The 14,034-nt window shown below is 37.6% G+C and overlaps 1 protein-coding gene across 3 annotated transcripts in view; it reads left to right on the top strand.

The window, feature by feature from the left end:
• ARID4A (AT rich interactive domain 4A (RBP1-like)) overlaps positions 1 to 11,237 on the top strand; it is a 62,386-nt gene extending 51,149 nt beyond the window's left edge. For all 3 annotated transcript variants that reach the window (XM_010847678.1, XM_010847680.1, XM_010847679.1), the window contains exons 22-24: positions 3,859 to 4,065; positions 4,686 to 4,832; positions 9,381 to 11,237. In XM_010847678.1, coding sequence (XP_010845980.1) covers positions 3,859 to 4,065; positions 4,686 to 4,832; positions 9,381 to 9,484 — 458 coding nt within the window. In that variant the 3' untranslated portion in view covers positions 9,485 to 11,237. The remainder of the gene's footprint in view (positions 1 to 3,858; positions 4,066 to 4,685; positions 4,833 to 9,380) is intronic.
• Positions 11,238 to 14,034: the final 2,797 nt, after the last annotated feature.

Raw genomic sequence — 14,034 nt, 5'->3', positions numbered from 1 at the left:
CCACTCTAGGACTCTTGCCTGGAAAATCCCATGGATGGAGGAGCCTGAGGCTGCAGTCCATGGGGTCACTAAGAGTCGGGCACGACTGAGCGACTTCACTTTTCACTTTCATGCATTGGAGAAGGAAATGGCAACCCACTCCAGTATTCTTGCCTGGAGAATCCCAGGGATGGGGGAGCCTGGTGGGCTGCCGTCTATGGGGTCGCACAGAGTCAGACACAACTGAAGTCACTTAGCAGTAGCAGTAGCAGCAGCAGAGATACTTGTGTGGAGTCTGAGGATTAGATGACAGTAATATATCTGGTTGTTTAGGAGTGTGGTGGATTTAAAAACACATCCACAAATGTGTTGATATGCTTCTCTTCAAGAGGCAAAGCCCAGTTCCTTCATTTTGGGTATGGGCTGTATTTAGTCACTTTCTTTTAACTAGTAAAATAGAGTGGACGTGATGGAGTATGACTTGAAGCTCATAAAAGGCACAACAGATTCTTCTCTGCTTTCCTCTGGATCAGTTGCTCTGGGGAAAGTTAGCTGCCATGTTGGGAGGACAGTCAAGCAGTGTATGGAGAGGCACACATGGTGAGGAAGCAAGCATATCCTTCCTACAGCCAGCAAGAACTGAGGCTTCCTGATGCTCACTAACAGCCATGTGAGTGAGCCATCCTGGAGCATATCATTCAGCTCCAGTCAGGTCTTCAGAGACCAGAGCCTGGGCTAAAAGCTTGGCAGCAACCCCACAAGATTCCCTGAGCCAGGCCACAAAGCCACGATGCTTCCAGATTCTGACCCTCAGAAGCCATGTGAGATACTAAACATTTGTAGTTTTAAACTGCTAAGTTTTGGCTAATTTGTAGATAACTAAAACAAGGAGAATGTTCTCATTTATAAGACATAAACACTATAAGGTACTCAAATATGGCAGGGCAAGTTATCCTCAAATGGCAGAAAAACATTTTTTAGTAACCATTCTTCATCTTTTTTGTAAGTTTGAAAATTGTCTCAAAGTAAAAAGTTAAAAAAGGAAAAAAGAAAGGAGATGATCAGTTTTTCTTTGTGGAAATAATCTTTGGCTTAACTGAGGCAGTGAAAGAAGGGATGAATGAAGAGAATTAGGACATAAAGTCACTGTGTGTGTGCACTAAGTCACTTTAGTCTTGTCCAACTCTTTGTGACCCCATGGACTGTAGCCTGCCCACCTCCTCTGTCCATGGGATTCTCCAGGCAAGAATATTGGAGCAGGTTGCCATTTCTTCCTCAGAGGATGTTCCCAATACAGATATCGAACCTGTGTCTCTTATGTCTCTTGCATTGGTAGGCAGGTTCTTTACCACCAGTGCCACCTGGGAAACCCAAGAATACTGGAGTGTGTAGCCATTTCTTTCTCCAGGGGATCTTCCTGATGCAAGATCAAACCCGGGTCTCCATTGTGGGTAGATTCTTTACCATTTAAGCCGCCAGGGAAGCCCATAAAATCACTAGGACTCTATTAGTAGTAGTAAGATATGAGGAACTGGTTAACTAACATATGGCATACAGGAGTAGCAGCAGATTGTTGGAAGAGTAATTTAGGGAATGTTGTATTAGAAGTACCAAGTATTAGGGAAATAAGGCTCAGGAGCTTCGAAAAGAGTCTGGTTTTAGAAGATAGTTGTTGAAGGATTACAAGATGATAAAGCTGCTATGTGAGGGTTGTAAAATGAGAGGAAAAAGGACCAGGAGTGGAATTATGTGGCATATCCCTTTAAATGGGCCAGGAAGAGGAGAATAGAAGCAGATTAGAGATAAATGAAAATCAGTAAACAGTTGTTGGTTTGAATAGGAAAGATGGTTCAAATGCAATAGAATATTCACGTGGGATTAAAATGTATTCATTGAAGTTGGTGAATAGTGTTAGGGGCCCTAATAAGAGCATGGGAAGGAGATGGATTAGAAGGTACAGAAATCAGGATAACAACAAATTTCTCTTTCATGAAATTTGACCCTAAAGAGAAGGAAAGAGGTACCAGCCAAATGGGGAGGTTTTCCTCTCCTTCCCTCCTTCTCTCTCTAAGGGGTGGGAAAGCTTTAAGTATGTTGGTAGACTCTGATAAAAGAAGAAAAGATAAAATGACATTGAGGTGTTTCAGAGATGCTGAGAATAAATGGTTTCAAGAGTATAGCTGAAGATATTATAGTAGTTTGCCCAGAATTAACAGTCTCCTCTTTTTGAGGCTGAAAAAGTGCCAAAGGGACAGATACAGTAGGGAAGGGGCTGGGAAATATGGTGTGTAACCCACAACTTTGCCTTTTTAGTAGAAGGCAGAGTTGGATTTTGAGAGTAAATATGGTCAAGTAGGGTGTAGACTTTGAAATAAAGCAGAAAAGTTGAGAGAAAATTCTAATTTGTTATTAAATGAAAACCAAAAGCATCTCTCTCAGTGCAGATTTGGTGAGGAGGGATACAGACTTGGAACCAAATATCTGCTCACATTTTATTATACACATGTTAACAGCTGGGTGTTTATTTTGTGCTTCTTCATATATATAGTTTGGGTTGGTCCCCTTTTGGGTTGTTCTTATGTTTTGTTTTAAACATATATAGGGCAATACTATGCTTATTGTTTAACTTTATCATTTCATAATCTGTTTTGGATATTTGGTCATTTTTGTTCCAAAAAGAGATGGGAATACCAGACTACCTTACCTGCCTCCTGAGAAGCCTGTATGCAGGTCAAGAAGCAACAGTAAGAACTGGACATGGAACAACAGACTGGTTCCAAATTGGAAAAGGAGTACGTCAAGGCTGTATATTGTCACCCTGCTTATTTAACTTATAAGCAGAGTACATCATGTGAAATGCTGGGCTGGATGCAGCACAAGCTGGAATCAAGATTGCCAGAAGAAGTACCAACAACCTCAGATATGCAGATAATACCACGCTAATGGCAGAAAGCAAAGAGGAACTAAAGAGCCTCTTGATGAAGGTGAAAGAGGAAAGTGAAAAAGCCGCTTTAAAACTCACCATTCATAAAACTAAGATCCTGCCATCCGGTCCTATCATTTCATGGCAAATAGATGGGGAAAATGTGGAAGCAGTGGCAGATTTTATTTTCCCAGGCTCTGAAATCACTGCAGATGGTGATTGCAGCTATGAAATTAAAAGACGCTTGCTCCTTGGAAGAAAGGCTATGACCAACCTAGAAAACATTAAAAATCAGAGACATCACTTTGCTGATAAAGGTCCTTCTAGTCAAAGCTATGATTTTTCTAGTAGTCATGTTTGGATGTGAGAGTTGAACCATAGAGAAGGCAGAGTGTAGAAGAATTGATGCTTTTGAACTGTCGTATGGAGAAGACTGTTGAGAGTCACCTGGACAGCAAGGAGATAAAACCAGTCAGTCCTAAAGGAAATCAACCCCGAATATTCATTGAAAAGACTGCTGCTGAAGCTAAAGCTCCAATACTTTAGCCACCTCATGTGAAGAGCTGACTCATTGGAAAAGACCCTAATGCCAGACCCTTCCCCAGCATCGGGAAGATTGAAGGCAAAAAAAGAAAGGGGTGACAGAGGATGGTATCACCGACTCAATGGGCGTGAGTTTGAACAAGCTCCAGGAGATGGAAGGACAGGAAAGCCTGGCATCCTGCATCGGGTTGCAAACAGATACGACTTAGCAACTGAAAAACAACAATAATATATAATTCTTAGCCATTTCCCTTTTGGTGGGTATTTAGGTTATTTCCATCTTTTTATTGTTATAAAACTTAGCACTTTTGTGCATTTGTTTCTTTAGGATACCAAAAAGTGTAATTGCTGGGTCTGTTGCATTTTTAAAGTTTTTATCATTTATAATCTGAGTTAACTTTTTCTTCTTATAGGACAAAGCAGTGATAGTGAAGATCTTCCTGTCCTAGACAATTCAAGTAAATGTACCCCAGTAAAGCATCTTAGTGTATCTAAGCCACAGAAGCTTGCACGATCCCCTGCAAGGATATCCCCTCACATCAAAGATGGAGAAAAAGATAAACAGAAAGAAAAACATCCGAATTCATCCCCTCGGACATATAAGTGGAGCTTTCAACTCAGTAAGATGCTTATAGAAAACTTGAATGTATATCACAAAGTGATATGTCAGATGTCAAAAGTGATACGTTAAAATGTCAAAACAAGAAATAATAATTAGCAAATTCATTTATTTAGGTATCCTAAATATTGCCTTATCAATAATCATTACTTAACATAAATGAAAGAATCTGTGTCTTACATGTTAACTTCATAAACACTGGAGAAAGGTCTCTAGTTATGAAATGAGACATGTATGATTTATACAGATTGATGAAACTTAAACATCCTTTCTTGTATTGACAATTGGAAATAACTAAAACATCAATACAAAGACACTATATGGGTGAACAGCTAAAATTATAGATCAGAGATGCTGTATGTGGGATGTTTTCTTGTGCTTCTCTGATCATTTCAGTGATATATCATTAAGTAATATATGTTTAGTTAAGAAAATTTGGGATGTATATAGAAATCTTATTCCTGAATTTAATGTCTTCTCTTTTTATAGAACCTTATTTAGTGTACTGTTAGGTTTTAATAAACTAAAGCTTTTGTTGATTTATGAGTCAGAGTTTTGAAAGAACTGCCATTTTTTTTCTTATAGAATTAATTCCAAAGTAACTGTTTTTTTGCCTTTTAGATGAATTAGATAATATGAACAGTACAGAGAGAATCTCTTTTCTCCAAGAAAAACTACAGGAAATCAGAAAATATTACATGTCTTTGAAGTCTGAAGTTGCAACCATAGACAGGAGGAGAAAAAGATTAAAAAAGAAAGACAGAGAAGGTAATTTGATTATAATTTTTCTTCTCTCTATTTTTCAAATATATACTGTATCACTTTAGAAGATTTAGGCTTATCACTTTTTGAATATAGTATATAAATTATTTTTAGATTGCTAGGTTTTCTTCTTTGTTGCTGCTGTTGAAATGAGCCAACTGAATTAGTCAGAATGAGACTTCTGCTTTTGGTTTTTTAATGTTTTTTAAAACATTATTTATTTTTATTTTTTGGCTGTGCTGGGTCTTCTTTGCTTTGTGTGTGCTTTCTCTGACTTCCAGGAGCGGGGACCACTCTTCATCGCGATGTGCAGGCTTCTTAGTCGGGTGGCTTTTCCTCTTGTGGAGCACAGGCTGTAGGGCACATGGGCTTCAGGAGTTGCAGCTCACAGGCTCAGTAATTGTGGTGCATGGGCTTCGCTGCTCTGTGGCATGTGGAATCTTCCAGGCCAGGGTTGAACCCAACCTGTGTCCCCTTCATTGGCAGGTGGACTCCAATCCACTGCTCCACCAGGGAAGTCCAGAATGAGACTTTTGAAAGGGACTATGAGCTGTTTTACAAAATGTGTGATTTTACTAAATGTGGTGGGTTCTCAAGAAGAGCTTGCTCCCTCTGAATATCTCTCACTATTCAACAGACATTTTATTGACTGCCTATTAACAGGCATTATATATTATGGGGTTCATCAAAACAAAGAAGCATATGGCTTCTTCTCTAGGAGATTGTCTTGTTGGGATTGTAAGGCATTTCCTAAACAACTACTGCATAAGATATTTCAGCTGTACAACATTAATGCACATATACCATATGCCAGGCCTTCTTTCGTGAAAGTACAGAGATGAATGAGATACAGACCTCTATCTCAAAGTCTTACTGTCCAGTGGAACTGTGTGTTGAGAGTCCTAAGAGTGATACACAAGTATAGGTGGAAGGAGAGATGACTTTGATATAATCATAAAGACAGTAGCATCTAAGCTAAACCTTAAAAATGTATAGGATTGGCTTTAGTTAAACATTGTCATGCTCATGTCTGCCCCAAGCCCCAAGCCCAGGCCTCACTAAAATAATATAAAGAAAACTAAAAGCCCTATACACACAAGGACAAGAGAATGGGACAGCAGATTGACTGTTGCCAACAGGAAGTGTCAGCAGTATGTCAGCACATGAGAGAATGCTAAAAACCTAAGCTTGTTTATCCTTGTAGTGGGACAAAACAAGGAGAAGCTAATTCATACTACATCACCCCCCCCGAAAAGCTCTGAAGGCAATGTAAAGTGTGAGGCTGAAAAATGGGAGACTGGTTGAAATGGAAGGAGAAATTGGATCCTTTCATCCCACCCTGTGAAGTAAACTACCTTTTCCCCTAGCTTTAGCCAAAAAAAAAAACAAACCCAGGAGGTTACGTTATTGGAGGCTAGAAGAGATCAACAGGCTTATAGACAGACTCAGGAAACCAACCATAGCTGAAGGTGAGGGTTAAGTGGTATTAAGTGGTAAACCAAAAAGACGGAGCTTGAGTAAAAGTTGCCAGTAATGAATGATGAGACTCCTATTCCTTTTCCAAACAAAGATCTCATCTTCTTAGCCCTCTGAAAGCTGGTAACTAAGCTTATGGTTATTCCTGGAAGGAGACTGAAAGATTCCTCTAAAGAAACTGGTCAGTCCAAAAGAAATGATCTAACAGATACCAGCATTTGGAGGGTCCTGAACCAAAAAGCAAGTTCCTTGCCAATCACCACGTGTACAGTGCCCAACATTTAAAAGCCTGACATACTCATGTACAGCTTCCAATTAGCTCAATGCTCCTTCTCTTAAATATGGAAGTGAAGATCAGATGTTTGAGGAAAGCCCCTACATAAAGACAGAAACCAAAATAGAAAATGAGAACAAAAAAGAACTTGGAACATGCCATATAAAAACAACTATAATTAATATCCAGAGTTACAGGAAGGATACTGCAGTCTTGAAACAACAATGTGGTGGTGGTTTAGTCGTTAAGTTGTATCTGACTCTTGTGGTCCCATGAACTGTAGCCTGCCAGGCTCCTTTGTCCATGGGATTCTCCAGGAAAGAATACTAGAGTGGATTGCCATTTCCTTCTCCATGAAGCCAGAATATGAGACTATTAATGAAATTCAGAGAACATGAAGGATCTCTTAAACATATGGTGGTAGGAATAAAAAATAAAAAGAAGGATTAGATAACAAGGCTAGAGAAATACCAGTAAAAAGTAAAAAAGATAAAAGGAGAGAATAAGAGAAGTATAGGATCTGGCTGGAAGTACAGATTGAACTTCTGAATCATAGGCTTTATAGAAAGAGAGCACTGAATAAACATAGGAGGAAGTTGTCATCAAAGACCTAAGAAAAATTTCCAGAACTGAAGGAGATGGATTAGAAGATTGAAAGGACTCATAAAGAATGCGAGGGGTTGTGGTGGGAGGGTGAGCAGGAATCACACCAAAGCAAATTATGAAACTTCAGAACCCTTTGGATAAAGGTAAGATTCTAAAAGCTTACCATATATGTGTTACTCTCTCAGTCATGTCTGACTCTTTGCAACCCTGTAGAACTGTAGCCCACCAGGCTTCTCTGCCCGTAGGATTTTCCAGGCAAGAATACTGGAGAGGGTAGCCATTTCCTTCTCCAGGGGATCTTCCCGACTCAGGGATTGAACCCACGTCTCGTACATCTCCTGCATTGGCAGGTGGGTTCTTTACCACTAGCATCACCTGGGAAGCCTTTTACCATATAAAGGTACATACAAAAAGATGGGCCTCAGAACAGCATCAGATTTCTCATATCAGATTTCTCGATGGTGTCATTAAAACTAGAAGCCAAGTTATGAAAATAACATGAGATCCAGCAAAGAAGGAATCCAACAGGAAAACAATAAGGAAAATCTCAAGATGATGGTGAGGGGAAGCCCTAGAATGACTACTCCATAGCAAGCCTACAAAGTGGCTATTTCAGAAATAGGATAGAACAGTAGGGGAGGGCTCTAGGAGGGATGTCCCTAAAGAAAAAAAAAAAAAAGTAAATTACCTGATAGGCTTGCCCATCTCTAGAGAAGTTTTCTATCTATGGCTCTTAAGGAATGAATTACTGATAGAATGGCCTGTATCATATGTAGTCTTGAAGCATTCAACTCCAAGTCCAGCAGTTCTCAATTCCTGGAAATACAGTGGAGCAAAAGGAAAGAGACTGACTTTCTTTGTTTGTCCTTTTGAAAAACTAAATAGCAAGAAGTCTTTACAGAATTTTTAAACACAAGAAGAACAAATCAACAAATGGAACTTTCTTTAGAGAACTTTAGTTGCTTTGAGTTTCCTAAAGGTCATATAAGTTTCAGACAACCAAGAATATAATTTTCTTACGGTCTTCTTCCCTTTTTTGATTTTTTTAATTTGTGTGTGTGTGAAGTGAGTTATTAAAGTGAGACATTGAGTGACTTCTAGCATACATATTGGAATTTGTAGTAATGAGTTAAATATATTGACAGTACACACACTGAGGGAGGTAAATAAAAATTAAATAAATAAATAAAATAAAAATTAAAACTTACCTAAATAAAAATTAAAACTTCAAGTAAAATAGGAATAATTGAGCAAAGATTTGCAAAAGATAGAGCTCTGCAAAGAAGTGTAAACTAAAAAATGGCAAAGCAGCTGATGCATAGAATAGTGATCTTTAATCCATGCTTCTGGAGTGTTATGTCAAAGTCACTTGGGGCACTTTTTCTAGTCACTCAGCCACAGTTCCATCCTGATCCCATGATTCTGATACCTGATCTAGATTACTGCTCTTTGCTTCCATCTGGTATATTGGGACAGGATAAAGATAGGAAGCCAATGGTTAGCTGGTTACAAGGTATTTTCTAGGATGGGGAATTCTTTTAGGGTCCTTTAACCCAGAGACAGGCAGGAATTTGCTACAGTGAAAACTTAACCTCAGGTTGATCTTGTTTCTGATTTGGAGACAAAGGTGATTTTCTTTCAGAGATCTTTCAAGTAGGGATTTAAGAGTTTATACCTAGTCTTTATATTTTATGGTGCCTTTTTGAACTCAGTTACTTAGTGATTAGAGACTGATTCGGAGAAGGCAATGACACCCCACTCCAGTGCTCTTGCCTGGCAAATCCCATGGACAGGAGAGCTTGGAAGGCTGCAGTCCATGGGGTCGCTGAGGGTCGGACACGACTGAGCGACTTTACTTTCACTTTTCACTTTCGTGCATTGGAGAAGGAAATGGCAACCCACTCCAGGGTTCTTGCCTGGAGAATCCCAGGGACGGGGGAGCCTCGTGGGCTGCCGTCTCTGGGGTCGCACAGAGTCGGACATGACTGAAGCGACTTAGCAGCAGCAGCAGTAGCAGAGACTGATTCCACTCAGTTAAGCCAAACAAAATTTTTGCTGCTGTTAATTCCTTCATGCACCATTTGAGAGGACTATAATGGAAGTGAATAATGTTTAAGAAATTTATTTCTAATTTGCCAGTGGTTGGGTATCTGTGTGTGATAGTTTTCCAGTCTAATGTAACTTGTTTGATTCCACAGTGTCTCATGCCGGAGCCTCCATGTCATCTGCTTCATCGGACACTGGAATGAGTCCCTCTTCCTCATCTCCCCCACAAAACGTACTTGCTGTAGAATGCAGGTGATAAACGTTTTCTCTGCCTTCCCAGCAGTTTGCTGCCATGGACATAAATCCCCAAACCCCGAAATACAACCACAGAAAGCACTCAACTGGTTTGACATTGCTAAGTATATCCTGTACACTTTTCAAGGCTGGATTGTATCTACTCCCTTCTCTTTTCTTTTTTTCTGTTGCAAAAAAGAAGCTGATTAGTAACTGAAGTTTAGGCAGCCTGCCACATTTGTCATAATTTTTCCTCTATAATTTTTTTTTTCATTTTTTCTTGTGAAGATAGAAAAAGGGCACTTAGCAAATTTGAAATTGTATAATAAAGCTTTCAGGTGTTACAGAAATCATAGACAAGCAAGTGCACATGATAAACATCAAAATATTATCCAGCTAAATAGTTACTGCTGCACTTTCACTGAGATGTATTTGAACACTTGGTGAGTAGGGGGTTTATGTTGTATTCTTTTTAATTGTTGTTGGTTTTATTATTTTTGTGGAAGCACTTGCTATTTAGAACTGCCAAAGTATATGTTCAGCAGTGTGCCCAGGTTTAAGGTGTAAATGGGACAAAATAAATTGTGAAAGGAAGTGTAGTTGACTGAAAACTACAGTTGTAATAAGTCTTCCACTTTTTATAGGATTTTTGAGCACACAATTATGCAAATATTTTAATGTTTATTAATGTTTACAGTGGAATTGTGAATAAGTTTTCAGTGGACTATCTTATCCCTTGACAAAAATATTTTGTCTTTTTTCTATGTAATTTCAGAGTTTTTATTTTGTTACAAAAAACAAAAATGAAATATATAACAACAATGAAGTTATTTAACAAGATTTCTAAAGCTGAAAATTTTGTGTAAAATAAGGTATTATCTTGCAACTTGTTAAATATATTTATTCAGACATTGGATGTTGTATTTTTATGTATTTTTTAAAATATTAATAAAATTGAAAAAAAGAAAATTCTAGGTTAATTCACTCTTCAAATGACAATAGCTCTCAGCTGTCCCTTTTACAGGAGGTTGCATCCAGCAGCTTTGCCTGTATTGAAGGGAATCTGTCTCAGTCCTTCAAACAGTGTAGAACTATATAAATGGGCATCTGGATCATTAAAGTATGTCCTTGTTTAGAAACTTTGGCAGTCCTAGTATTTAAACCATTTTGAGGATCAAATTTTTGGTTGCCCTTAAAATATTTTGTCACCGTTTTTATGTTTGCTATACTGCCGAATAAATTTATATCTCCCAAAGTTGAGATGCAACAACTAAGTAAAGCAATTATGTATGCTTTGTTTGTGAATTGTTTCACAGACTGATACATTTTGTAAATAATTCTTCCAAAATCATGTACTTAAAGCATTTTTGCCATATACATTATGTAAAAAGGTGATTTTTTAAAATCAGTTTTTAAATTCATGTTTGTACATTGAAAGGGGTTTTTTTTAAACCCCCTTTTCTGTGTTTAATATGCTGTAGAGTAATAACCTAGATGCTCTAGACTGTATATCAGGATCTGATTTACAAGAACAAAGTCAGAGCCAGACACTAGTGATGGCATAGCATTACTGAAATCATTGTTTCTTAATTTCATTTTACCACATTGTGAACTTGTGATTCAGATTCCTTCCATTTTCGCAGAGAATTAAAAACAAAAAAGTACTCTTGTAAAATGCACTTTTCTGTCTTTTCTTTGCAAAGCAGAAGTATTTCAATGTAAAATAAAAATGGAGCTCAGTGGGCAGTATTAATAAAGGCCATGTTTTAAACATAGGCTTTATATTTTCAGTTTTCATTTAAGTGATTGTTTTTTTTCTCCAAGTGCCAGTAACTCACAGTTGGAAAGTCAGACTTCACAAAACAAAGCATATTCAATATATTCTATATATTCTTCAGTCTCTACAATTAAATGTTTCTAGTACTTAATTATAAAAATCTTAAAACTGTGTCATTCTAATACAGTTGGAACCAAGAGGCAACCTTATATTCATACATTAGATATTTTAATGATTTATCAGCTTGAATATTGTCCTTTCTAATCATTATAAATCTGGTAATGAAGTATTGAGACCTTGCTACAGAGAGCAAAATTATATATTCACTGAATGGGTACATGAACACTGTTAAAATCTTTTTATTGGGGCCAGTGGCCGGAAAGGACTATGAAAGTAATTGAATTTTGAAAGAGTATTGATGAGGTATTAAATTCACACATTCACCATATTTTGAAATTAGCTCACCTTTGAGTAGATAGCTCTTCTACATGACTAAAAAAATAAAGCTACTCTTTAATATGTAAAGTGAAAGGTGCTATCTATAAAATCAACTTTTTTGAAGATTATGGAGATTTCTGTTTTAATATTCCAGGTGTGCTTTTACTGTAAAATTTCTGGTTTTCCTGTTCTTCACTAAGATATTTGTATTTATCACATTACATGCTCTGTCTTCTACAGATCTACTTAAAATTGGAAATCTTTATGCATTGTGCTATTAATTTCTTTATATACCTTTCTTATAAGCCCTGTAGTATAACATAGCTATCAGCATCATGTAAGCATTTTGAAGCTCTGAATTCAACCACACATAAAAACAATTATTTGAATTCATTCATCAACAATTTATTGGGTATCTTTGATGTCCCAGGAATTGTGCTAAGGCCCAGGAGACAAAACAGTGAACATGACAGAAAAAGGCCCCTGTATTTGTGGACTGCATAATCTAATGAGCTCTATGTTAAACAGTTAGGCTATGTAATTCTTATCTATTGGCCTGATTATCATATGAAGTTATGACATGCCATCAGAAAAATGATACAGAGTCCAACTAGTGTGAACGTCATCTGGGGAGGCTTTGCAGAGAAAGCAAACTGAGCCCCAGTGAGGATTATAAATTGGTTAGACAAATAGGAGGAGAAATATGGAAAGTAAAATGCTCAGGCACATTGAGGAGAAGTTGGTGCTAAGAACAGAGCTGAAGCAGAAGAGGCAGGAGCCAGGTCAAGCAGAGGTATTTAGGCACTGCCCAAGGCTTATATACTTGCCCATCTCTGCCTCTTGCTGCTTCTGTTCCCCCCACAACTCTCATCCCTACATATTCAGAACTATTTTAAAAGCCACTTTTGCAGGAAGCCTTTGCTGACTTCTTAACCACCCCCAGAATATCACTGTCCTTTATGCTCTTATAACATATTCAATCTTTAGTATTTTCTTGACAACTTATCTTGTACATTACATTTGTTTATGCGTGTGTCTTTCTACCTTACTAGATGTGTAGTTCCCTAAGGACTCCTCAGTCACAGGGGTATCCCACAAAGTACCTGGTCCAGCACCTAATATGTAGTAAAATGGTCAAAACTGTGTTTACTTAAGATTTGAATTGCCATTGTATTTTTACTAATGATGCTTATGCACAAAGTCAGACATTTAAAAGTTGTCTTTGGTGTTCTTTTCATAAAGTGATTTAAAAATAATATTTGAGAAGTGTAAAACTTGTTCAGCAGTCTAATCTCCAAAAAATAACCTTAAGCTGATGAATTCTTTTTCCTCTTCTCCTTGTTTCGTCTTTCCTTTTCCACTACTCTCATATAGTTACCAATTTTTATGCCATTACAGGAAAACTACAGTATGTCATAGCATTCATCATTAGTAAATACTGAAAGATTTTAAACAGAATAAGAAGAGCAGTGTTTCTAATTTTGGAATTTGTAATTAACATAATTATGAAGTCATCATCATTCTATAATTTGTACCACACAAAATTCACCTTGAAATGTTCTACTTTTGAAAAACTTAAGAAGCTTCCATGTAGATAGAATAAATGAGTACTCTACATAATAAATAACTGGATTTCTTCTCAAGGATAAGTTACATTAAATCAGACAATCTGATTCAAATCACTTTTTAGTACATCTCATAGGCTTCCCTAGTGGTTCAGTCAGTAAAGAATTCGCCTGCAATGTGGGAGACCTGGGTTCGATCCCTGGGTTGGGAAGATCCTCTGGAGAAGGGCATGGCAACCCACTCCAGTATTCTTGCCTGGAGAATCCCTATGGACAGAGGAGCCTGGCGAGCTGCAGTCCATAGGGTTGCAAAGAGACTTAGCGACTACACACAGCACACGTAAAAATTATGTTTGTTTATCTGAAATTCAAATGAACAGTTTCAGTGATGCAGTCATTATCTCCACAATTAGCCCTATAATAGAGCTAGTTTAAGGCAGTTATGAACACAGACTTAACTGGTAGTATTCCTTTGATAGGACACCTTTACCATCAACAGTTAACTGCTCTTAGAAATTCTCTTTGATCCTTATCCAAACCTGCACTCAAAAAACTGCATTAAAATTAAAAACTTCTCTATGACAAGACATTGAATAGTTATGAATAAAGCCACTATAAATATCCACATACAGGTTTTTGTTTGAGCATAAGTTTTCATTTCTCTTGGGTAAGCACCTAAGAGTAAGTTTTGTATGACTACCATTTTGCATTTCCACCAGCAACACACAAATTTCAGTTGCACTAAATCCTTGCCAGTACTGGATATTGTCAGGTGTTTTGGTTTTTTAGCAG

The sequence above is a fragment of the Bison bison genome, unplaced genomic scaffold (assembly GCF_000754665.1).
Source record: "Bison bison bison isolate TAMUID 2011002044 unplaced genomic scaffold, Bison_UMD1.0 scf7180017864254, whole genome shotgun sequence".
Taxonomy (NCBI): domain Eukaryota; kingdom Metazoa; phylum Chordata; class Mammalia; order Artiodactyla; family Bovidae; genus Bison; species Bison bison.
Note: the sequence above shows the minus strand (reverse complement) of the source record. Positions and strands in the feature narration are given on the sequence as shown.